This window comes from Branchiostoma belcheri, unplaced genomic scaffold (assembly GCF_001625305.1).
Source record: "Branchiostoma belcheri isolate BF01 breed outbred unplaced genomic scaffold, Haploidv18h27 scaffold5, whole genome shotgun sequence".
Taxonomy (NCBI): domain Eukaryota; kingdom Metazoa; phylum Chordata; class Leptocardii; order Amphioxiformes; family Branchiostomatidae; genus Branchiostoma; species Branchiostoma belcheri.
The window spans coordinates 513469-538565 of record NW_017804131.1 but is presented as its reverse complement, the minus strand read 5'-3'; the positions used below and the strand labels follow the sequence as shown (position 1 = coordinate 538565).

At 41.8% G+C, this 25097-nt stretch overlaps 1 protein-coding gene across 1 annotated transcript; it reads right to left on the bottom strand.

The window, feature by feature from the left end:
• Positions 1–1759: 1759 nt before the first annotated feature.
• Positions 1760–17114, bottom strand: LOC109479972 (hemicentin-1-like). Its single transcript, XM_019782055.1, has 8 exons — positions 16548–17114; positions 9211–9561; positions 7474–7767; positions 6777–7055; positions 6266–6508; positions 3613–3681; positions 3050–3232; positions 1760–2836 (listed from the first exon to the last, which is right to left on the bottom strand). The coding sequence occupies exons 1-8, from the start codon at positions 16597–16599 to the stop codon at positions 2760–2762; spliced, it is 1548 nt and encodes a 515-aa protein (XP_019637614.1). The 5' UTR covers positions 16600–17114; the 3' UTR covers positions 1760–2759.
• Positions 17115–25097: the final 7983 nt, after the last annotated feature.

Genomic DNA, 25097 nt, shown 5'->3' with positions numbered 1-25097 from the left:
CTGATTTTTACGTGAACTTCAACCCGTGCTGTGTTAAGATATGATCATTCTTTTTTATTTTTTTACATTTTTTATTCCTTAACGCTGAAACGCCAAACAATATACAGACCATCTTGTTAACCGACTTCAGCAAAGCCTTTGATAGGATTAATCACACAAAATTGATAAATAAGATGTTGGAATGTGGGATACGTACGTCGGTTATGCCTTGGCTTTGCAATTTCATTTCCAACCGTTCGCAGTGTGTCCGATATCATGGTAAAACCTCACAATGGAAAACTATCTCATCTGGAGTCCCGCAAGGTACGAAATTAGGTCCCATTCTGTTTTTGATTTATGTAAATGATGCTCTCCAAGTCAACAGTTTAAATCGATACAAATATGTCGACGACCTCTCTGTTTGTGAAAGTAGACTTCTCTATGAACCCAGCCTTATCCAACCATCTCTTGATCAATTAAATGTTTGGGCTTCCAAAAATGACATGACATTGAATGCTGACAAATGTAAATTAATGATGATTACCTTTATGCGAGATTGCCCCCCTCCCCAATTAATTTCCGTCAATGATAAGCCACTAGAATATACAGATGACGCATGTATTCTCGGCCTATGGCTATCCCACAATTTGAAATGGGACAAGCATGTTGAATCCATTATAAGCAAAGCTAGTCCCCGACTCTTCCTACTAAAGAAATTGAAACGTTTTGGGCTCCCTTCAAATGACCTAATCGATTTTTACCAAATGTATATACGCCCCATTCTTGAATATGCAGCACCCATCTGGACCTCCGGCATTACGGCCCTACAAACCAGGAAGATTGAACGCATTCAGAAACGTGCATTGTGGATAACCCTTGGTCCTGAGTACACATGCTATAACGACGCCTTATCCAACCTAGGTCTCCCCTCCCTTGAAAAGAGGAGGGAGGACCTAAGTTTGAAATTTGCCAGATCCCTTTTTAACTCTCCCTTTAGACCCTGGCTCCCACCTTGCCGAGAGACGATCCATGTTAGAAAATGTAAACAGTTTAACCAGCTCTTTGCCCCCCTCCCGAGAACAAATCGATACAAAAATAGCCCGATCCCCTATCTTACAAGTCTATTAAACAAATATGGCACATAGTAAATCTCCCATGACCGGCCCACCCAAGATCAGTTATCACGTAACATACTATATATTTTTATTAATAATTTTTACACTGATGATGTTGATATTGTAAATATTGTTAAGTTCATTTTACTCGCTTAATATTTAGCTGTCTATATGTTAAATGTGAAATACTCACTTGTCTAGTCGTGTATTTGTTAACTGTGCAATATTTGTTTCTTTGTTTTTAAACTAGCATATAATTCAGCACTACTTATTTGTTGCGCTGCAACATGCTAGCGATTGTACTCTTTTATCTTCGATCAATCAATAAACAATTATTATTATTCTGTTCATCTATACTTTCCGACCTAATTTTAGGTATCACCAATGTAAGATATGAAATTATCTGTGAGATTAAAATTACCTCAATATATCAAAGTACGCAAGTGATGTTTTCTATAGTACCTACTGTTGAAATAAATGTTATATCTATTGAAATGGTGAGTGCATCTATGAACTTCGTGATTTAAAATACCAGTACATCTATCGTCATGCCCAAGATCTGTATGTATATTTGTTGTAATAGTTAATCAAAACCTAAAGGACTACCACACAGGTAAAAAAAATGCGTTAAATTCACATTTCATCATCATCACGAAAAGTACGATTACAACAGTACAGACAAAACGACCACGTTGGAACTCTTCACGCCGTTGCGTCTCTTCTTAGTTCCGCTAGATGCCCCCAAAGTCCAGTACACTCAAGATCAATGTCTAGAGTTGAACTACCAACAGATTCCGCTTGGTGGTGTGGAAGCAAAGTCTTGGAAACATACAGACACCATGGAGGTAGAAAAACTACCTCCATGCAGACACTGTGCACTTTTAAACACGGTACTTTAAGTCAGCCACTTGTGTCAGTTGGGGTACATATCTGTACACTGACGCAGGCACTGTGCACCAGATTACACGATGTTAGCAAAATACTGACGCCACATTTACGACGATTTCATCTTAAAAGCTTGGAGTCATTCAGGTTTTGTTTGATGTTGATCAGTACTTCTTTGCAAAGAATATTGTAGTACCACCTCACAGGAATCGACAATATAGAGCAGTCCAGGGCACTATCGATAACTATGATACAATGCCATGTATGTTGTGTCTTGAACATGTAATATATATACATCAACAGCATTAGGTCATTGACAAAGGATCCTTTACACATAGAACATACATTGTACAGGTACAATATGCCTGGGTCAAACGGCATGTACAGTATACAACTCAAACTGTTTCCTAAGCGTGCACATTAGACACTGGAGAAATCGACAAGTTTGTGTATCGTAACGTTCAGCAAACTCAATCCACAATTTTTCCTTTTGTCCTTTCCACCCATATTGCCATTGTTGAAGCCTCCCAGGCCTTGTCTGGCCACATGTACACAAAGCAGTTGTCATGTGTTTTCTATGTTCTCCATGAATGTTAGTGTTCAAATATACACATGAGATGTTGATTTTCCACATCGTTCTCAGATAATAACTGTCATGTTCTTGGTACGACGTAAAAGTCATAACGTTAGTCACAGGAAACAATTATAACTTGTCAGTGCACTCCCCAGCGGCGTGTGTACCAGTGATGAGCGGAAGTAACCGAATTCCTCGCGCGTTTCTCATATGCTTCGCTTAGAGCCGGGGGCGTCGGACAACTCCAGGGTCTCCAGGGCCTTTCTGGACTTCATTGCAGCAACTGGAAAACCGAAAGCACACAATTTTCCGTTGAGAATATCATTCTTGTTGGGAGATATCAGAACTGAATTTAGTAATAGATTCAGAGAGAGAGATACGTTGGCAGAGTCGTTGCAACTGCCAAGCATAAAAGACCTACATTTCTATGAAGTTCAGAAAATATATTTACTGTTATTTCATCGTGTCGCAGATGTTTGTAAGCTCCCATACAAACCTTCGTTGCTTGACACAAACTTGACGTAGTTGGAGGGGAACAGGCCTATCCTGCCCCTCAGGTAACCCAGGCACCAGCCGCCATCTTCCCCCTCCAGCACCTCGATGACGTCATCAGGCTCCAGAGGCAACTCATTGTCCTCTCGCGGATGGTAGGAGTACAGCACGCATGCGTATCTTCTGTCTACACAAATACATTATGGCAAACCCTATTAAGGCCATTAGCCTAGATTAAAACTTCTACTAACCTCCAGGAATATAAAATGGAATTTTGAATAGGAGAAAACTGTAACCGTGACTGATTGAGGTGGGGACTTGTAAGATCGCATTGACCTGCGGGCTATGAGAGAAAATTACATGTCATACTGACGGAATAACAGAACCATCACCGTTCTAGCGATAAATCTACGTAAGAAAATATGCTATTATGATGTGTGGCATTATATGGCAATAACCACTTTTCTCTATTTCTGAGACATTGTCTTGACTTGTTACTTTTTCAACTTACCTTCCATTCGAATACAAATTCTGTTTAATTACGAATTGTCGCATTGAAATACACACCTTTCTTTGCCAGCGACTTCCGCATGGTGTTGATTCCACTGCGTGTAGAGCCCCTCACAGACAGCTTGGCTGTGACGAGACAGACAACGATTGTGATATAGTACCTTAATTCAAGCCAAATATTTTGCATTTGTTGCCTGTGGTACGTATACATGTAATGGTATGATAAAGTAATTCGTGCATCTAAATTGACGCATGAACTCCATAGGAATCAAACTAGCACATACATGTACGTAAACTAGCTAGGTGCAAAAACTCAGAGAAAGGTGACTGAAATTGCTTTGGATGTCTTTGAAAACACACTGGGATACATCCCCAATCCGGGCACGTTTTCTGACATTCTTACGTACTTTGCCATCATTAAAGATTAAATGGACAAGAAATCAATTTGTTTTTGATGAATTTAGATTGCCTCTCAGGGCAATCCCTCTGACGTTGAGAATGACTGATGATGCCATGGCTCCTTGCGGATGTTCCACCCCTTTACACATGGCATTTACGGTGTTTTCCCAGATAACACGAGCAGTGAATACAAGTGACTGTAGTGGCGATGAACGTGTTTTCGGGGCTGCTTGGGTGTTTCTCAATATGTATGAAAAAGTACAGTGACCCCATTTGCCTTACTGTTGGAATGAGCGCGATTACCAGCAATTATATGATCCCATGACCAGAAAATTGACTTTGAAAATCCAGTTTTACTGCCCTAAAATCGCTTTTGGTGCCTTTAAATGTTTTGTGCGTGGGCGCGTTTATTCTTGTGAAAGTTATTACTGATTTGTATCTATTATTACATATTTGTATTTGACTGCGTTGTATACGCGTGCGGTTTGCACAAATTTAGGACCAGTTTACAGAAGTTTTGCAAAAGTTTGAAACTGCTATTTCAAAGGTTTAACACTAGATTGACTTAGAAACTTAGACTTACAAAAATAACCAGAGGGAGGGCACCTTTTTGTCTAGTCAAAGTATAGAACATTTATCACGTTGACGTATCTAAACCGTGCCTTGACGTATATGCTCCAAGCTGTTACCCTTATAACTCATGTCAAATGTAGACGCCAAGTGAAAAATGGGGGATTTAACCAGGGTTTGCTATGGTGTAAATTCTACAGGGAAAGGTTTATCCCTTTGTCATGGAATAATCTACAAGTGTTCGTTAATGCAAGACTCCGGGACCTTCTTGGAATCTGGTGGCCTAGAAAGATTAAGAACCAAGAACTGCTGAAAATAACAGGCCAGGAACCTATTGAAATCACCATTAGAAGAAGAAAGTGGCGCTGGATTGGACACACACTGAGAAAACCACCAACGTCCATAACAAGAACAGCCCTAGACTGGAATCCCCAGGGGAAACGTCACAGAGGCAGACCGCCTCTCCTGGAGAAGAGGCGTGAGGAAAGACCTAGAGAGAGCCAACGTAACCTGGCAAGAGACTAAGAAGATTGCGAAGAACTGGAAACGCTAGAGACTACTCTCAGAGGCCCCGAGTGGGCGAGGAGGACTAAGTCAAGTAAGTCAACTCATTGAATAAATAATTCATCTTCACAGACAAGCGGCAATAAAAGTTATCTGGTGTTGGTTAAGTCTGATGCAATTTTGTCTGATAGTGACCTATATAATAAAATGATTTACGTTGTAACTAACATAAGTAACAGAAAATGCAATACGTTGTACTTTATAGATATGTTGAGCAATGAAGTTATTATTTGTAGCTATCTATCAATCAAATTATGTAAGTTGCATTTGCAAGTGTCATGCTTTGTAGATCTACACGGAACGATTACCATGATATCAAAAACCCGGGAACATGTCCAATTATTCAATGGAGGCAATAGAGATCTCCCTAGAGGCCCAATTTGCCAGAGCTCCAGAACGGTTCTTGCCGGCTGCTACTGTGAGCGATACTGATGCGATACAATCCTCGCCTGAAGCAGTGGAGCAGGTTCTGATATCGGAAGTTGGAACTAAGCCAGTCAGACTGGGATGTGTCTGAGTTGATTTTGCGTGAGGGCTGTTCTGCAGATATCAGGTAAGTGAGATGAGGCGTGTCCTGAGCCATAGGGTCAGTTATCTGGCTGAAGGGATGAAGTAAGGTCGAAAGTTCGATGACACTGAATAAATTATCGACATGCTGGAAAAAAGTTTCCGTAACAAGCCAGAACAAATCAATCTCTTGGTTGTCGGATTTACCACATATGAATCCGACAGTGCATGCATGAAAAATTCACAAGTTATTGTTGAAAGAGCAATATGTTGCCTGTGTGCAAGGAAGTTGCTTGCTATGAAAATTTGGGTCTGTCACAGAATGTCTAATTCTGTTTTACTCATATTTTTCTCACCGGCTTTATTATTTTCGCAATGGCACCACAAACTGCACCAACTATAAATGTCAGAAATGGGAGATATTTTGAAATATTTTGAAAATCGAACGTAAATTACTAATCTCCAAGCAGATCCCTTTCAGTGGCAAGACAGTATCCATTAGCCAGAGGAGTTTGTACGGCCACCGAAGAGTAGCTAATGGATACTGTCTTGCCACCGAAAAGGATCTACTTGGAGATTAATAAATTGCAACCACATTAATATTTTTCTAAGTAAAATGCGTAATTTTTTTTGGGTGAAAAATGTTACATAGTGCCCATTTATCACATACCAGACAATGCGGAATATGGCGGTGGTTCCTTGTCCCCGTCTGTGGCGTCCTTCCCTTCCTCCGTCATGTCTCTCCTCCCGGCGCTGTAGTACAGGGAGAACTTCTTCTTCTCCCTCTGGCGGTGTCGTCTGCGCAGGAAGTACGCGGCCAGAGTGATGCAGACGATGAGCCACAGACCGCCCGCTGACACACCCACGATCAACGCGATGGTGGACGGCGTCATTCTCATACCCTGGTAGGGAACTAAGGAACAACACAAACTTTATTGCATATTCGTAGAAATTTCATAAGATAAGGTACTTCCTATGGGAAACGTTTAGTTGGATGTCTAGCCTTCACCAACGTTTTATTGCATATTCTTAAACTTTTTATTGGTATGGAATGAAAATGTGCTTTTAGAATCATCATTGTAATTTCTAGCTATGTTTGAGATTTTGTCCTGTGTATTGTCCTGATCACTTATGTTGAAGGGAATCATCGACAGTCATCTGAGGAGACAAAAATTACTCACGTGACACAGTGAGCCTGAGTGACTTGGATCTGGACTCTCCCACCCCGTTGGTTGTTGTACACATGTAGTTCCCACTGTCGTTCAGAAACACCTTATCCAGCACGGCCGATCCTACCGTCATGTCTCGCGAGATCTTGCTTTGCTGCGTGGGTAAGGGCCGCCCGTCGATAGACCACGTGATGTTGGGAGCAGGGTTGCCGTCCGCCACACATTGCAGGGTGACCGTGTCTTCCTCTTCCGCAGAAATAGAGTCGGAAATACTGATGATAGTAGCTGGATCTAAAGTCATAGCAAAAAAAGCTTCTGTAAGTTTCGCTTCTAATTGATTTCGTCACGTAAACTATATAAGCTATAGACCCACGATCGGTTCTTGATAATATAGTCATAAATGCTGATAATAGCAGCTGGATCTAAAGTCATTGCAACAAAGAAGTTTAGCATTACACAAATGACATGGACAATGTAACGTACACTCTAGTTACAAGTTGATGAGTAAGAAAATGTAGTGTTTGGCTTCTATATCTATTTGACAGATGTACTGTATCTATTTGACGGACATGTACATCCGTCAAATAGACCCAGAAGCGCTGTGTAAGTTTCGATTACAGTTACTTTAGACACGTTAACCATAAAGTATAGAGCCACGACCGATTCTGTTATTTTTACAATGCCAAAAACGAGTGCCTCACATACTCACAAAGTACTTTCACCAGAAGACTCGCAGTGACTCTTTGCACCACGTGATCCACCACGCACGTGTACATCCCAGCATCCTCTCTGTTGACGTTCCGCACCAACAAAGATGGCGTCTGAACGGTTCCTCCGGAGTATTTCTTCCCGAGTCTGGAGCTGACAATGATCTCGCCATCTTTCTCCCAGTGGAGCGCTGTGATGTTGGGCTTGGCGCTCAGTACTGCGCATGACAGGGTGGCGGCTCGACCCCACGTGACCACGTAGGGGTCAGAAGGACCGACCTGCACTGTTGGGGGGACTACAGAAGAGAAACACAAGGAAAAAAATTTCGTCAAAGCTAAAGACAAACTTTGTCAAAATTGCACTGCAAAACCCAGGGCACATATCCTATAAGTCGCAGCCCTGTTTCCTGAGAATTAGGAATAAAACTTCGTCAAAGCTAAAGATAAACTCTGCTGTCAAAATCTTGAAATGCATTTCATGCTAAACCCTGACTACATTATCTATAAGTCACAGCCCTGTTTCTTGAGAGTTATGTATAATCTAACCGCCAAAGCATCATTTCGTCGTCCTTTAGAAAGATTTTGGTATGTTATACAGATTTCGGCATAAGTCATTTCCTGTGGCGTAGAAAAAAATGTAAAGCTTCGGACCCCAACAACGACCTTTCATTTGTCATATTTCCTAAGTAGGTTGCACATAAGGAGAGCCTCTAACATTCATGAAGCAATGTGATCCATTTTGTACGCACTGCTTGAGTACGTATGTACAACATACATAAAGAATGATATGTTTTGTATTGAATGAAGATCCTTCATTTCTATAAGGATCCATGTATCGACTGAAAACACCTAAGACATGTGCCCCGCAGTTATGCGGTACAAAGCCGAAATTAGAATAAGCACATTTGCAAGGTTAAAGCCGTTCAAGGTTTGCCGAGATGGGAAGGGACCTGACGGGAATGTATTGTCTCGCTGGTCCCTGATCACTGCGGGGTAACTAAGTCTTTAGACCCGCCTCATGATTAACGCCAACTGGCAGACAGAGAAGCAGCTTTCATCAGTCAGCTCTCCACCCGGAGAGACGAGGAGAGAGATGGATCTCTGCTTCACTAAGACAGATACGCCAAATTAGACTACGGATCATCAGGCCGGAACAGATGCAGAGATAGCGCGGACTGTATCCACGGGTAAGTAATCACTTGGACAGCTTAAATATGCATGGAGTGCAGCTTTCGGTGCCGGGGTCGGAATGCAAAATATCACCATGTGCTACACTGCACGAAAGTCGGATTTACCAATGATACTTTGTATACTGCACTTGGCTTTACAATGGTAGTCAATAAAATCATGTATGGTGGTTTCATGTACAACCCTTGTTACAAATATGTCTGGAATCACCGTACATCACTTTTATTTACTACCATTGTAGAGTCCAGTACAAAATATCACCGTGTGCTACACAGCACAGAAAGTCGAATTTGCCAATGATACTTTGTATACTGCACTTGGCTTTACAATGGCAGTCAATAATAATTAAAATCATGTATGGTGATTTCATTTACAACCCTTGGTACAAGTATGTCTGAAATCACCGTACTTGATCTTTTATTTACTACCATTGTAGAGTCCAGTGCCGTTTATATCATTAATAGTAAATATTACCCGACTACACTGGTATTTACTACCATTGGTACATCCAACTTTTCCGGCAGTGCTAAAGGTATCAGCAAGACGCTCACCCAGGATGGAGAGTTTGACAAAACCTTCCTCTTTCCCGATGCCTTCCACCATGATGGTGATGACGTAGGTCCCGTCATCCCCTGAGACGGTTGGGTTTAACTTGAGAGAAGCCTGATCCACGAGGCTCGCTCTGCCGGCGTAGTCTCTCTGCGGTTCTCTGGTGTTAAGTGGCGGGTAGTACGAATAGACTAATGTTCGTCTCCTGACATCCCTTTTATCAAACTTTTCCCACATTATGGACATGATCCTCCGCTGTGTGTTGAAGGTTACCGGGAGGGTTGCCGCGTCTCCGTCCACGGCGTTCACTGTGTCAGGGAGCTTTAAGTCGACCTGTGTCTGCCCAGCACAGCCTGTGCACAAACATAGAGAAACGTGACAGTAAAACGTTGATGAAGGTTAGACATCCAGGTAAAAATATTCATACAAATCAAACTCTACTACTGGATAAGTTACAGAAGATTACTTCCTGACATTTCGAGTGACACTCTCCTTCAGTGTCTCTAAAATAAACAAGTCGACGCTAATCACATGCGAAGGAACTGGAAAACAGTTGAACACGACCAAGACCTGTTAGTGTCACTGTTATATAAATGAGGATAAGGTAGTTCTTATGGTAAGGGACTCCGCCCTGCCACCGCCCAAGGGACAGTAGAGATTTATTTGTTTTTGAATAGTACAGTAAAACATTGGACACAGAATATTCTTAGTAATATTTATGAGCCCATTTTACACAGTGATATACATGTAAGGTACGTACTTCAAAGAAGCACATCAGTGATATTACTGTGTTCTAAATTCCGTTTTTGTGCGTGGTGGATTTAAAACAGATTTGCGGCACAGGATAACTAAGTGCACATTTTCAAACGTGCCCATTTTGATGATCTGGTACGCAATAACTGCCTCTGAACTTAAGCTACAAAGTGAAATGGTGAATACCGTAAGACGATGTAATGTGTTCAGTACTGCCAAAATTAAACATGAATGGAAAATGAGAAAAAAGATTGATAGAAAAGTGGAACATCAATCCACGGTACCTTTCGCAAGTATTGCACATAATATTACCATTGTGCCTTAAGTAAGCATATACATTTGCATCGTTGCAATATGTAGCACTTATGAAGGTATATGAATGAAATGATTATTAATAGTCTTGCTTAAGTTCGGCGCCTTCGTCTTTCATCACTTAAGAAGAAATTTATCCGATTCCCGCCTAGTATATTTCGCTGCGAACTTATTTGATCGGGTGAGGATCATTAAAAAGACGTCCCATGGTCCCTCGCCGTGGGTTGTGATCATTAAAAAAATCACAAGAGAAAATTTACATTTCATAACAGGCAGAATAATAACGTTTGCTAAACAATTATTACATTGAAATTCTGAGAATACATTCATTTTCAAACAATATTACAATATTTTCTATCTAAGCTTTATGGTTATATTATTGTATAGTATCCATTGGTTGAAATAATGAAATTTTTCAAGTTTGTAACCAAGTATTATGTTGTGTACAGATAATAATATCATATTTTCATATATAATAAAATATTTTTCATACTTCGAACCATATAATTTTTGCAATATTTCATTAATAATTGGAGATCATATCCTACTCGATCCAGGATTTCAGAAACCTCACCGAAACAAATCTTTGGCACGTTTTTGGAGGCGTGCGCGTGGAGACGGGGTTCTAATTTATACCTCCATATCGCGTAATAACGCTGTATTGAGTGCACATCAGACACATTACTGCTCTATGGATCGGTTGTAGATTGAATAGTCTGTCGGCACCCGGCACAGTATATAACACAGAAAAAGAACTTTATTGCACGGCAATGCCACATGGTAAAATGTATGGTACAAAAATGTATTGAATGAGACCTAATATAATATAGGGTTAATGACCCGCCCTGAGGTGAATACGGTGTCATAATTCATGGCCGGTTCCTATAACCACCGAATGAACGACCGAGTCCGCGGAGCGGACGAGGTCGTTTATGAGGTGGTTATAGGAACCGGCCATGAATTATGACACCGTATACACCGAAGGAAAGCGGGTCATTAACATTATTATCATATAGACATTGTCACATATGCATGTACATCAAGGGTCATCAAGCTGACACATAAGAGAAACAACTTCTGTGTAACATATAGATCTTTTATCTTGCATTGATGTGAATTCCCATCGCAGCAAACCAATTATTTACAGCTGAAAGTTACAGATATGAACTAAATTTATCGGTGAAGTTTACCGCTGAATTTCGAATTCCTCAACTGTTTCTCCACCACTATTGTCCAAATCCATCTCTGCGGTTGCCCCAAACACTGCTTTTACTTCATCTGACGACAACTCAGCAGTTCTATCAAAACTAAATTAATTTACTACTCTACATAAATAAGTCTATCAGAAAGGTCTTTAGAATTAGAAGTAGGTTAGAAGAAAACACCACCCTGTCATGTAATGGTAGCGTCGGTTACGGACCCGCAGGTCCGTATATCGGATATTAATGACCTGGGTTATGGGGGAAATGGAGCCTTCTGATTGGTCGACGTCATCTGGCTATATGATAATATAGAATAAAACCTTATGAATTCTAATTACTCAAACAAAAAGGGATAGCACAAGACTTTTTTTTATAGTGTTACGAGTTTCGGTATATTTTCTAACAACAAAGCAGTCTTTATCTATATTTATATATTTTTGCACTGTGGGAATCATTTAAGATATACTTAGTATTCAAATCTGCCTCTAGCATCAAGACCCTTGAAATCTTGATTCGAGAAATGTAGATGGCTACATCTCCATAACATCTCCAGAAGCAGCGGCAGTAGCGAGGAACACCAACCATCAGCACCAGTCCTACTGCCTGGGTCGCTTCGATTTTTTTACCTCCTCAATTAGTCCGACTAATCCCCCTTTAATTGACTTCGTGAGGGAACCAACTCGCCTGTGACCCATCCCAATCACTTCTTTATGGCCGAAATATATGACTGCTGCAGTAATTACCATTTATACACCTTTTATTGGCAAACCTAATCTTATTTTATTTAGCTGTTTCTCGCTATGCTTTCTTAATCTTAAACTGTTTATATAGTGATTCACAGAGGGATAGATCAACCGGAGAACGATGCCTTTGGGACTTAAGTGTGCTCCGCACATGTTTACGTTTTTAACGATTTGTCTTATGTAAAGACGGTAAACGTTACGATATAGTAAGTGGAAAATTAACTTACCGGAAAAAATTAACCTGGCCCGCTGTTTTCCAGGAACGGTACCGAGTACTACCAGCATCATACAAATTTAGCAGCCCGAGTTTAAGAGTGCTTTTTTGTCCCAATTTCTTCAGTGAAACGTTTTGTTTTTGCAATTGTGGGTGATTTGGGTTGGTTTTGACCAGATCCGATGAAAGAATTGGTTGCAATGGGACATCCTCAAGAACTTAGCAATATCTGTGTTTGATATCCACATGACCCAAGCGTTATGCGCCATTACCCAGGCATTTTATTGCTTCACGTCATGGCCTTGTATAGGTACTATATACAAGGTTAGGGCTAGAGGACCAGTGTTTTTAGTGCGTGCCCAACGCTCAATGGCAATTTTACATCGCAATGGCAGACGAATGATGTAAGGGAGTACATCGTTATTGGAGTGCTACCTACAACGGATGGACCAGCGTAACGTTGATGAAGATTAGACCTCCAGGTATTGAGATACAGCAGGAAATTTTTACTCAATCAACTGGATAAATTTTGAAAACAGTAAAACATTTCAAGTAGCATCCACTAATTTTCGTCAGTGACAAGACTTTCAGTGCCCCTGACGAACAGTAGTGGATGCTACTTGAAACGTCTGACAGTTTTCAAAACCTAGCTATCCAGTTGCTTGAGCAACTATTTCCTTGTGTGTTCATCATTCATTTTTAAACACAGGTCAACTAAAGTCTTTTTATGTGATTTGTTCACTAATAAAGAAACACCACATGTGAAGAAAATATTACGTAGACCGTGCACCAATACATCATGAACGGTGAAGCAGCTACAGGCAGCAGATAAAGTAAGGCGAGTGAGATGTTTTACAGTTTTACACCACCGTACGGTTATGACTTATAGTCCCAGTGATGGGTACATAAAACTGTGGAGTATATATCCGGGCTTCAGCGTGCCAAATTCCGTGGTTTTATCACTGCCTGAGTGAGTGGTTGTAGCGATATTTCTCACAAATCGCCTACTCGACTATTATAATATCAAGCGCCTAGTTCGAGCGCTCCCGAGTTTCATTATCAAGTTGGGGCCTCTAATCGCAAGGCACGTGTTCGTATCATTCCACAACCATGCGTCAAAAGTGGCGGAGATTAGTCTGTGCTTTGCCTGTGGAGGCCTTAGGAGAGTTGGGAGCTTTCTTGTGTGCTGCGTGTTTCCGTGTTGAGATGCAGGCCCGGGAGTGCCGGAGTAATTACTACAGCCTGACATGACTGGCACGGGGAATGGGAAATGTTGCCAGTGTCTTGTCGAATGGAGAAGCGGGTTTTCAGGGGCTGGAGTACGGCATTAGTCTGTAGCACATTAACCCGGAAGGATACACGGAGAAATTCGCTTTTACAACCTCAGGTTGAGCTGAGAGCACGGCCATAAAAAGTTAATAGGGACACCGCGCCTTTGATGCCATACGAGTTAAAAGTAGCGCAACTGGTCGCGCCTTTAGACTGGGATGTGCTGTTATAGATATGTGTTTTGAAAGATGATTACCACACTTCATTTATATTGATTGCAATCAATCGTCAGTTTTCCTTTGTTTGGGAGGTTTTTGTACAAACTACTGGTATTACTCTCCAAGTAGAGGTATATTCTTCGGCGTATTTTCAGCTTGTTTTAGCATTTTTATCGGACTCTTTTTGTACTGTTACCTTCTTTTTACGTCAGCATAACCTCGGGTGTCGTATGGTAATTGCATGACAAATGATACTGCCTGGCCAATTTACTGTCTTTGCAGCCACCAAGGATTGCCACTTTTCCCTGTTTTTCAGGATCCTAGAATCATGCTACGAGCTTTGGCAAACTCTACTGGCATGTACATGTACTGTTATAGACAACGATGTAGTTTCAACCAAATCGAAGTTGAAGTTTGCAGTACCAGTACGACCTGGGGATGACCCCTCAAATCACGAGGCAAATTGGAAAACCCGGCGCTTCCCCGCGCTTTGCCGCACAGTTCTTAATCCCCGCCCCTGTCTCGGCGGGAGGGGACCCCGGGCGAAGTTACGGTTCTCTATCGCCGCTCCCGGAACCCATTCCGTGCGTAATCAAGTCTCCCAATCCTCGCCGCGGTAAATCTGGCAAAGCAGTTGGCAGAATGGATGGCTCGCAATTTCCCGGTGTTAATTCTTAATGCCCCCCGCTGAAGGTTCCTGGGTTAATTTGGTCGCAGCTCGAGCCTGGGCGCTCGGATGGGGGTGTGCTACTATTTAAAAAGTCCCTCTCACATAGCAGAATGTAGCCTCCCTAACACTAGCCGAACACCCCCCAACCATGCATGGTTGGGAGCAGGTCGGGAGCAAGGTCGGGTGGCAGGGCAGCTGATGTTCGGACAGGTCGTCTTCTGTTCAGCCGCGCCAACAGAATGTTTCAAAAATATTTTTTTTACAAAATTCTGGTGTGTACAGGAGGTTGGGCCATGGTTGGCTGGAGGTCGTCAAGTATTTGGGAATAGGTCGGGCTTGGTTGGCAGTAAAATGTGACTAAAAATTCAATTCGATTCATAGGCATGGCCTGTAAACCTGGCCCGACTACCCCCGAGCATCAGCCAACCTTGGTCGGCTGGTGTTCGGGGAAGGTTCTGACTGTGTGACAGGGGCTTGACCAGTGTCCTACAGCTACTTAGCACACAGGATACGGCACCGTGGACATTCGACTTGGACCGCCAGCGTCCTTTCATTCCATGTTCACAACGCGACGCTCACGGCATTTTGATGGCAGGAAGACAGATTCGACTTCACTGAAGCCTGTTGTAGAATGTATCGCAACATTTGCTAAACATGAAGCCGTCACAATCATAGGAAGACATCAAACATTACAACTAAATCTACGGTATTCAGGTCCATCTGTTAGACATGCTTGAAGATGCACGATAGGGATAATATCTCCCACCAGCACAATGGAACACTAAAGTAATATCCTCTCTTTATATTATCTCATGACTATCACAATAGAAAAAATTATGTGAATTTATCTTCATATGCTAAAAAAATTAAACCGTTAAGACTCAGATTAAATAGAATGTAGTATCTACGACCTTTGAGTTATTCTTTTGATTACCATATGCTACTCAGTACTATCATACCTGCGATATCATGCATTTAGCCCCTTGGGCATGAATATTCAATAAGGATTTGCTATTCGCTATTAGTTGACTGCATTCAGAATTGTCTATGTGATAGTATTTCAATGTTTGGCGAAGACGTATGGCGAAGATAAGCGCAAATTGGGTTATAGCTGTGCTCGCCTTCCTTGTAATTTGTGGTACAGATTATCCAAAGCAACATTATGTGCGTATGGGCTCAGCAAAACTTATATCACTCACGCACTCCAGATTATCAGGGTAAACTTCTTCAATCATTCAGCAAATGCACTTTACATATAAACGAACTCCGCTTGAGGTGCTATTAGATATGTGAGAGCGAGCACATTAGTGGATATAGATGAACGGCTGATGGAGCTTAACAAAGGGTTATAAATGAGTTGTAAAGTTTGATTGGAAGAGTGATAATGGGGTGGATATATTCCACAGCCGTGGAAGCGATATTGAAGTAACAACAAGATCTTTTCCAGTGGGTAACCGTGTATTTATTAGAAAGACGGATGGAGTAAAATTGCTGGGTTGGGAAGGAGTAGTGGAGCTACATCCTGCTGACAAATACGGGTAAGAGTAGGTAATGAGAATGCTTGTGAAAAAGCCATTTGTAAAATTACGGGTTATAAGGAGTGTGCTATGACGAAGGTGAAGTCATAAGGAACACTGGGAGACGTGATGATAGGTTTGATAGGCCGTGGTTTTATAGGCAAGCATCGCGTCAAGAACAAGGTATAAAAATGGTGCAGAGTTCGTGATATTTGAGTGGACATGGCGTGTGGGTGTACTCAACACATTGTAGGCAGCCATGCGAAATACATTTTGTGTTACAACAAAAAGGCTAGCTCAGAACTGACGGTACTTTTCATTCAAGTAAACGTTGCGTCGCGACACGATACGGTCAGCGAGGAAGAGAAAATGCCACAGCAAATTTCACGGTTGTGCCGCTGTAGAAATCCATGACTGAAAGATGGCGAAGGGAGCACCTACCTGCCACATACAAAGCCAATATCCACAGGAAGAACGGTTGAAAACTGGCCATGGTTCAAAGATGTCGCTCACTGGTTTATCGAATTAGGAAGATGGCAACTGACACTGGACGTCCCAGCCGTCAGGTATCACACGTCTGCTCCAAATCTTGAGGCGCCGGAGCAGGCGAGGCGTTCCTTACGAATCAGTCTCTTTCGCTCCTTTCCTTTGTGGCACCGCAATCACTCTGATTATTCCCGTGAATAAGACGTCACTACATTATAGACCTGCCCAAAGTACGGTTCCCTCGCCGTGAGTGGCAGCTTCAAACAAGAGAGTAGTCGGCAGTACGTGTTCTCTGCGCACGTCGGTCCCTGTGCTGGCGTCTGGACCTGTCAGTGTTGCAGGCCGTCAGTGTTGGTTTCCACGCCGTACTGACGGTCTTCGAGAGTCACCAGGGAGCCTCGCCTCCGGGCTAGCCTCTCCAGCCTCACGGTTATCCCTCAGAACCGACGGAGACAACCATACGTCTTGCCTCGCGCGCTTTCCCCTCCAGCACTCCGCTACAGAACCGCCCGAGTCCGGATGACTTTGTCTCTCATCTAGATAAAAGAAACGCGCGCGTCAAAACCACGCCGGTCCGTTCCTCCTGTTAAGTCCGACTCGGGACGCCACGGAGGCTGCTGCCGCATGATAAGTGCACGGACGGGACCGAGCAACACGCCCCTATATTTGCCTGTGTTCTGTAATTGTACGGCGGGCGATGATTGATCGCGCGAGCTGAAGTGGTGATTACCGGTTGATTGGGACCCCAAGCGAATTGCGTGCTCGCAAATACAGCATGTATCAGACCCTCAGTCATCGACCTAATCCGCCTGTATTCATCAAGGCGACCTGATTGGCAAAAACCCGTAAAAAAACAACACTTTCGGCCAAACGACCTTTTCGCATGTGAAGCTAGAGCCCCATCTTACATTTAAAGTATGACGAGAACCATTAATATACAAGAAACCTTAATCTTGGCATATCATGTATCAGTACATCCATCTGTCACCAAGGCGACGGTGGCTTAACATATGTCTGGAATCTAGTTAAACTGGCCTTCGTTACATATGGAAATACCTTCTGCAGTTTGACCTTAATGAACACAGCTGAGATCACGGCTACTCCTATACCCTAACTAGCCCTCACAGGAGCGTCGTAAGCCGCGGCTTATCCAGGTGTGCTGAGTGAATGATAGTGACATAGGCGTACAATAAAACAGGTTTTATCTACACGAGTACTAACTCCTACTCTACCCGCCCCGTTCTTACGGCTTTCACCGAGCCGATTTATCTGAATTTACGCGGATCAGATACCTGTTCGTGCATGACGAGTTATGTGTTTTTCCGACTTAGCACGTTGCCTTGCATCAGTCTATAGATTTGTGGAGACAGCTCGGCTTGAGAAAGACGCATGGTCTATAGTGTTCAGATCTAACTCTAATCCAGCCCTTCTGTTCACTCTAGGTGGTAGTTTGTTGTACAGTTTGTTATCCCCAGGCCCCTGTTACACAATCAGAATCTCCCCTACCACCAACTAACCAAGGTAGTCTGAAGCAGTCTGACTAGATTTAGGCCACGTCACCTTTCCATACGAATAGAATCAAATTAGTGTTAGATTTGAGTCAAATCTGACCCCCAAACATGCCCGGAATACTGCCGACCTACTCCCGACAACTCGCCAACCCGAGTGCTTTAAACATTTTGAAACATTCGGCTGGTGCAGCCGAACAATAGCCAACCTCGCCGATCACCAGCCAACCATCAGCCAACTTGCTCCCGACCTACTCCTAACCATGGTTGGGGGAGTTCAGCAGTGTTCAGGAGGCCATATTCGGCTCTGTGTGACAGGGTCTTCAAGCTCATCTGTCCTGCTACGTGATACGTGAGTTTTTGCGTGGGTGTCCTACAGTATCATTACTTGTTGCGCCGTGAGGATGCTTCTACCCGTGATATCTTTAATGAATTAACGTACATCTTTGTTTGATTATATCTAGCTGGAAGTGATACCCTCCTGGTGAAAGATGTAAAGGATTACGTCTCGACATTCAAGTGTACGTCAACGTACGTCAGCCGTAACGATATACGAACTCAGATTTACGAACTGATAAGACAGTAAACCGTGTGGCGGCCTACGTGGGCGCTTTTGTCTTCATTTCACCGCTGCCAAGAAGTTTGTCATGGAACTTTTAAAAGGTCACATTCAAAAGACAGATAAATGATCACTTAGTGATGACAGCAACAGTAAGAGTTCGAAATAAGGAAGTTCAACGCTATGGAGGAAAGAAGATAAAATTGTTGACATGACTGACTCTAAGCTAAGGCCATGTTAAGTTGATTATATGGATGACGTCCGCTCGCGATTGAATTTTCGTCCGTTTCGAGAAAAAAAAAACGTTTTCGACCATACTTTAGATCGTAGATAAGTGGCTGCAAAATGAGCAAATACATGCCGAAAATTGGAAAAAAAAATTGCAAACGATACTTAAATCGCAGAATGCCAAAATCCGTTCCAAAGGACAAGAAGATAATGTGAAGGAATTCACCATGCCAATAAAATATTACTCTCGTGTGTTTAGTCATTTGTTTAACCTTCATGGTCACCTTAATTTCATAATGAAGGCAACTGTTTTTTGCCAAACGTTTTCATTCGCACGTTTGCATCAGTTTTGGGGTTCCCAGACGATGTCATCAGTGTAATCAAATCAACATTGCCTAATTTAAATTGGCCGGCTACAAAAGAGAACGTGGATGGATTATCAGTCTCTGTCTGTGGATAAAGACAGGAACGATCGTCACTGTCAAGTTTCTTCTTGTATAGTCAATAGGGAGGGGGTCACTTGGGTATGTTTTTTGTAGATACAAACAAAGGCAACCGTACTCACCAACGACTTTATGATATATCAACCACATAGGTTTCTTTTTAACTATCCAATCAGGATTGAGAATTCACCTAATTGGTCGATCCTAACTGTGAAACTAAGTGCTATGATCGATACGTACTCGGTAACGATGTAGCTTATAAAACACTTTCGACTGTAAAGTCCAATTAGAGGTTTTAATGAAAAACACTATAAAGGTTGAAGATCCCAATTAGTGTAGCCAACCTTTCTCATGTTTATAGACCAGGGGAGGATAGGAGTACATGTTATGCGTACATCTTTCTGTAACCGTTATGACTCTAATGTGAACCCGAGCGAGAAACAGCTTGTAGAGTGTGTCGTAAAGTTTTCTTGGAAGGCCATGTTGATTTGATTATATGGATGACATCCGCGCGCGCATGAATTGTCGGCCGTTTCCAAAAAAAAAAGAAGAAAATTCAACCATACCGTAAATCGTACAAAACAGTTGCAAAATGAGCAAATATATACCATAAGTTGCAAAAAAATATTGGAAAACGATACCAATGTCGTAGAATGCCAAAATCAAACGATAAAGACGAAAATGTAAAGAAATGAATTTAAAGATTAGATTATTCACCATACCATACTCTGTGTTATTTGTTCGACCTTCATAACCACCTAGATTTCACAATGAAAACAACTTTTTTTGCTAAACTTTAACTTTTTTTATTCGCACGCTCGCATCAGTTTTGGGGTTCTAAGAGGATGCCATCCATATAATCAAATCAACATGGCCTAACGCCTTGAAGACGCCTTGAAGGAACCCAAACCGATTTCAGGTCAGTAAAACCGGATTTTCAATTTCCTGGTAATTCTTTGAATGCAGTAGTAAGTTGAATCCATCCTAACCCAGAGCATACTGATATCTGTGAGGCAAAAATGCGATGTCGCTGATGGAAAAGAAGTTGCTTGCTTCGTATCATAGACTGGGTCCAGCTATATATTGGTGGTACCAAAAAAACAAAGAGACTACTCACATAACTTGTTTTGGTTCTATTTCAAAAGAGTCAAGTATGAAATAATGCCGAAAATATAAGAAATATGCAGTAAATGTCAATATCAGACAGATTTCCTTATTCAGATTTTTTTGTATTGCCGCTATGCATATGAAATTGTATAGGCACCTTTAAAGGAAACCAGGCGTGCATGATATGAGTGTATTTTACACGTGAGGACAGATTGAATGTTCGTCCGGCCCATGCTGTGATTATGTGTGTCTGCCGCCCACAGGACCGATCTGATGCTGCTGTACGTGCTGCAATATTGATGTATATAGATCTGGAATTGTACATTGGGGCTCACCCGGGCACGTACAATGGGATGGCGCATTGCCAGGACGATGTAACTTGCTATCGTGTACACTCCTGGAGACTGTGATTCATCAAGACACTTCAGACTTATTTTGGCCAGGCGTAAAGTTAAATTGTCATTCCGTGGTCCAACGAACAGTTTTTGTCTACAATTACATGTATTATGGCTTCACCAACACCATACATATTGTTTTTCCTCATGTTTCTTCTTCTTTTTCTCCTGCCATTTCTTTAAATGAATTCAATTTATTCATTTTTGAACCAAATGACCCAGAATTTGGTATGGAGGTATAGTGGGCAAATAACACCAGGCGTTTTTTTCACTTTTTTTATACAGGCATTTAGAATTGTTTTATTTTTGGCGATTTTCCGACAAAATGTGTACATTTGTGGCCCTGGAGACCCGGTATTACCCCCAAATGATCTGAAATTTTAGTACGGATCGGCAAATGTCGGCCTTTGTGGTCTTCTAAACTGTATTGTGTCTACGCTTACGTTTTAAAACGTGACTATCCGAAGTCTATTTCGATTAGTTTTGACAGAAGCGAATGTCGAAATCAGACATAAAGTTTCGCCTGTCTACCCATGGCCTTCATCTATATCTTTGATACCAAACTCTGTAAAAATCTATGTTAGTATTTTCTTATGGTCTTATTTATTATATTTAATCATAGGCGTATCTATTATAGTCATTTGTTTTATTTATGTCATTTATATTATCAGTTTCTTGTCGTAATAACGCCACCAATCTGAACACGGATTGTTTAGTTTCATTATTTTGTATGATTAAGTTACTAGATCATGTGTTTTTGTTATTCTGTATCAAAATTTTATTCCTTGTTAATGTATTTACTGTTTCGTTTCGGAGAGACCCATGAAAACCACTTAGGTTTCAGACCTCCACTGTCATATTTGTCCATTTTTTATTATTTGATTATGTATTTCGTTGTATAAGTGCAAATAAATACAAAAATCAAATCAAGTACGGCTCTGTAAACTAGCTACAGCCAATTTGGATCAGTCTGGACAGATGCATGTCGTCTATTGCTCCGAGGACAACCAGCATAACAATTTCCCTACAAGACATTTCTTAACGTCGCGCCCGGGATCACGACCCGCAGACCTAATGGCCACTGACGGCGTCTGTATCCCAGACCCCTCGCCACATCACCCGGGTAATTGAAACAACACCGAACTCGTCATTCCACAGAGCACGCCACTGACCTCCTGAACACCGGAGCTTATGCGTAGCTTTGTGCCAAATACCACGGGGGAATTAAACATAAATTTACATCCTGAAAGATCACCTATCCCCCTTAATGATAGGCAAGAGGATTAAGAGTCTGGGAAATTTAAATCGGATCACCGGCAGAGGTCAGTTTGGATGTATCGGAGAGAGATTCCCGGTGCCGGGGGACCGAACAGTCCGCCTTAGCGTGAGAGAGCGGCGTAGATAAGCACTCCTGGGTACGTTCCATCTTCTGATTCATGCGAATTACCGGCGGCTGGCAGCCGGGGGGGTTAAGAAGGTGAGGACATATTCTCCTGACAAATTGGCGCTAATCAGATTGGAGGATCCCTAAGCGATGCCAAACACTCTGCCTCGCTAGGATTGGGAGTCTGTTGGGGTTTTTCATTACGGAGTGTTCATGGGGGCGACAAAGGGTTAACTGGCACGCTGCTGGGACAAACACATTGTCATTAAAACACCTTGACATTTTTGTCACCCAAAAACCGCTTACTCTTAAAATTGTAGAGACGAAGTTTATGATTTAATATTTCAATCAAGTTGCCTAGCTTTGTATGCATATTGATTGCACACACCACCTCCCCACGTCTTGAATGCCCTTGCCTTCCCGTGACCTCAACACGCAAGTATGTATGATTACAGGCTTAGCGTGTGGAATTTGTAGTCTATGATAATTGGCTCAGGGCAGCTTTCCTGTTCCCCAGTACGTACAGTGGTATGTACGTTATTATGACCATGAAAAATGGAGGTATATACATGTTTTAGTTTGTGTGTGGGTTTGTTTGTGTGTTTCTGCCGGTTGGAAGGTATATGATTGGGTTCAGTTTTTTCCAGAGGAGAAAGTCGTTATTTTGTTTACCGAAGGAAAACACTGTTTTTGCTCAGTTTCCTCTTATCAAAAAACACATAAGGTCAATGACCTGAACCAGACGTCTGTCACCATGGCAACTAGTGTTGGGTTACATCTTGTTGCAATTTTATAGCAGGAGGGATTTAGACTCCTGTCTGACCATATGTATGAATGTGTTTGAGTAAGAATTAACAGAGCAGACCATATGCGAAGGTAAACATTATGCACTTGCTTTGCAAATGCTATCTTTCTAGTTCATTTTTACATCTGGTCAGCATGCGCTCGCTGCACGATATAGAAGGTGATTAACAAGAAAACGACTCAATCAACTGGACATGTTTGAAGTCCAGTCTCTTCTATTTCTGAAAGTATTGCTGTCCTGCGTTCAGGGTTAGAAAGACAAAAGAGGTGGTTCTTTACGGAAAAATGAAACGGGTGGTATATATAATCACATATAATAACATATTGCGCAGACTTAATCAAGAGTACTAGTGACCGAGTCAGACAGGAGTTTCATTACTGAAAACAAAACACTACATAAAGGATGATCATATCGCGACACTTCCCTGTAGCGCCTCTCACTACTTTTACTCACAGGAAACTCTCCGTGTCATGCTGATATGTAATTAGGCCGACTCCGCCAGCCGTGCATAGCTCCAGCCCCCGGGCGTGCGTCCCCGTACTGCCTGCTGATGCATACGTCCCTGCCGCTCTCTCACGCCGACCCGCCGCGCCTATTTCAGACTCCATTTGCCCCGAGATGTTCATGCTAGATCGGTGCCTAATGGAATGCTTAGACGTGAAATGACACCTGCACATATATCTGGACAACAACACACGATCTACCTCCCCAGAGAAGAGCCTTCTCATGAATTTGGGAGCCTACTCGTGAAGATGCAATCTGCTACCACCGTCAAACGAAAAAAAAGCTTCAGATACAGAAACATTTTCACATAGAACAACCTTCCATCAGATCTCCAACATTTAAGAACAAAGGACAGTTTCAAATCAGGACTCATTCAGTATTTCCGTGCAAAAACAATGTAGTTTTGTCGCAGACAAATTCACTTTTTCAATTTGCACAATCGTATAAAAATGATAACATTACACATGATGTATAGCAGTGTAATGTTGTCATTTTTATATGATTGTGTGGTATGTGCAATGTTGTTGTTATGTGTAACTAGTACTGTTGTGTAATCCAGGAAGATTAATTGCTTTTTTTAATTAGCTGTTGATCTTGCAACTAATGAATACCTCAATAAAGTATCAAGTATCAAACGAAAATCAGAAAAACTTCTTGAGAGGGTTTTCAGATGAAAGACGTTTGATAAGATTGATCTACTCCCTTTGAGAATAAGCTATGCGGCGAATGTTGACTATTCACCGTCAGATACTTTTAATGGCCCGTCAAAGATGTTCCAGGGAATAGTTATAATACTTTCAAAGTCTCAATCTTCCAAGGGTACTTTGAACTACAAAGACAAGAGCATGGTTTCAACACTGATACTTAACTGTTCATATGCATTGAACCATTAGTGGACTCAGGAAGATGTCTCTTGGCTCACATGTTTTGACTCTTGCTAATAAGTCTAGTGTGGTGTACTTATAATTATGATTATGTTCGGAATATTAATGATCGAAAGGAATATTGCTTATGAGTTCCGTAACATTCCTTATGTTTGACAGGTAAATATTTTTCACTGCACACATGGATGATTAAAGAAATATTCTAATTGAAATCGGAAGGAAGACTGAAATGAAATCGGTGTCAGCTGGGAGTGATACGGGTGAATGATGATATGATGCATGTTTTATCAAAGCCCTGGAGAAAAGCCGATATCTATGACTATGTATAGATGACTTGTTGTGGATAGATAGTCACGTCAATCGTGCAACCTTCACCAACAACACATGCTTTGTATCCTTTCTCTCTCTCTCTCTCTCTCTCTCTCTCTCTCCCTCCCTCTCTCTCTCAGTCTCTCTGTGTGTGTGTTTGTGTGATGTGTTTGGTATTCAGTGTACATCATGCATCATACATGTACCGTTGACATAGAACTGCGAACTGAGCAATGTTTTACGAATCTTTGGTCATTTTTACAGTTATGAAATTCCAACTTATGTATATGTCGTATGCGCTTTCGAGGAAAGGGACGAACTACGTTTTCACCATTTTTACATTAAAGATATGCGACTGAAGACTCGACTGTATCATATG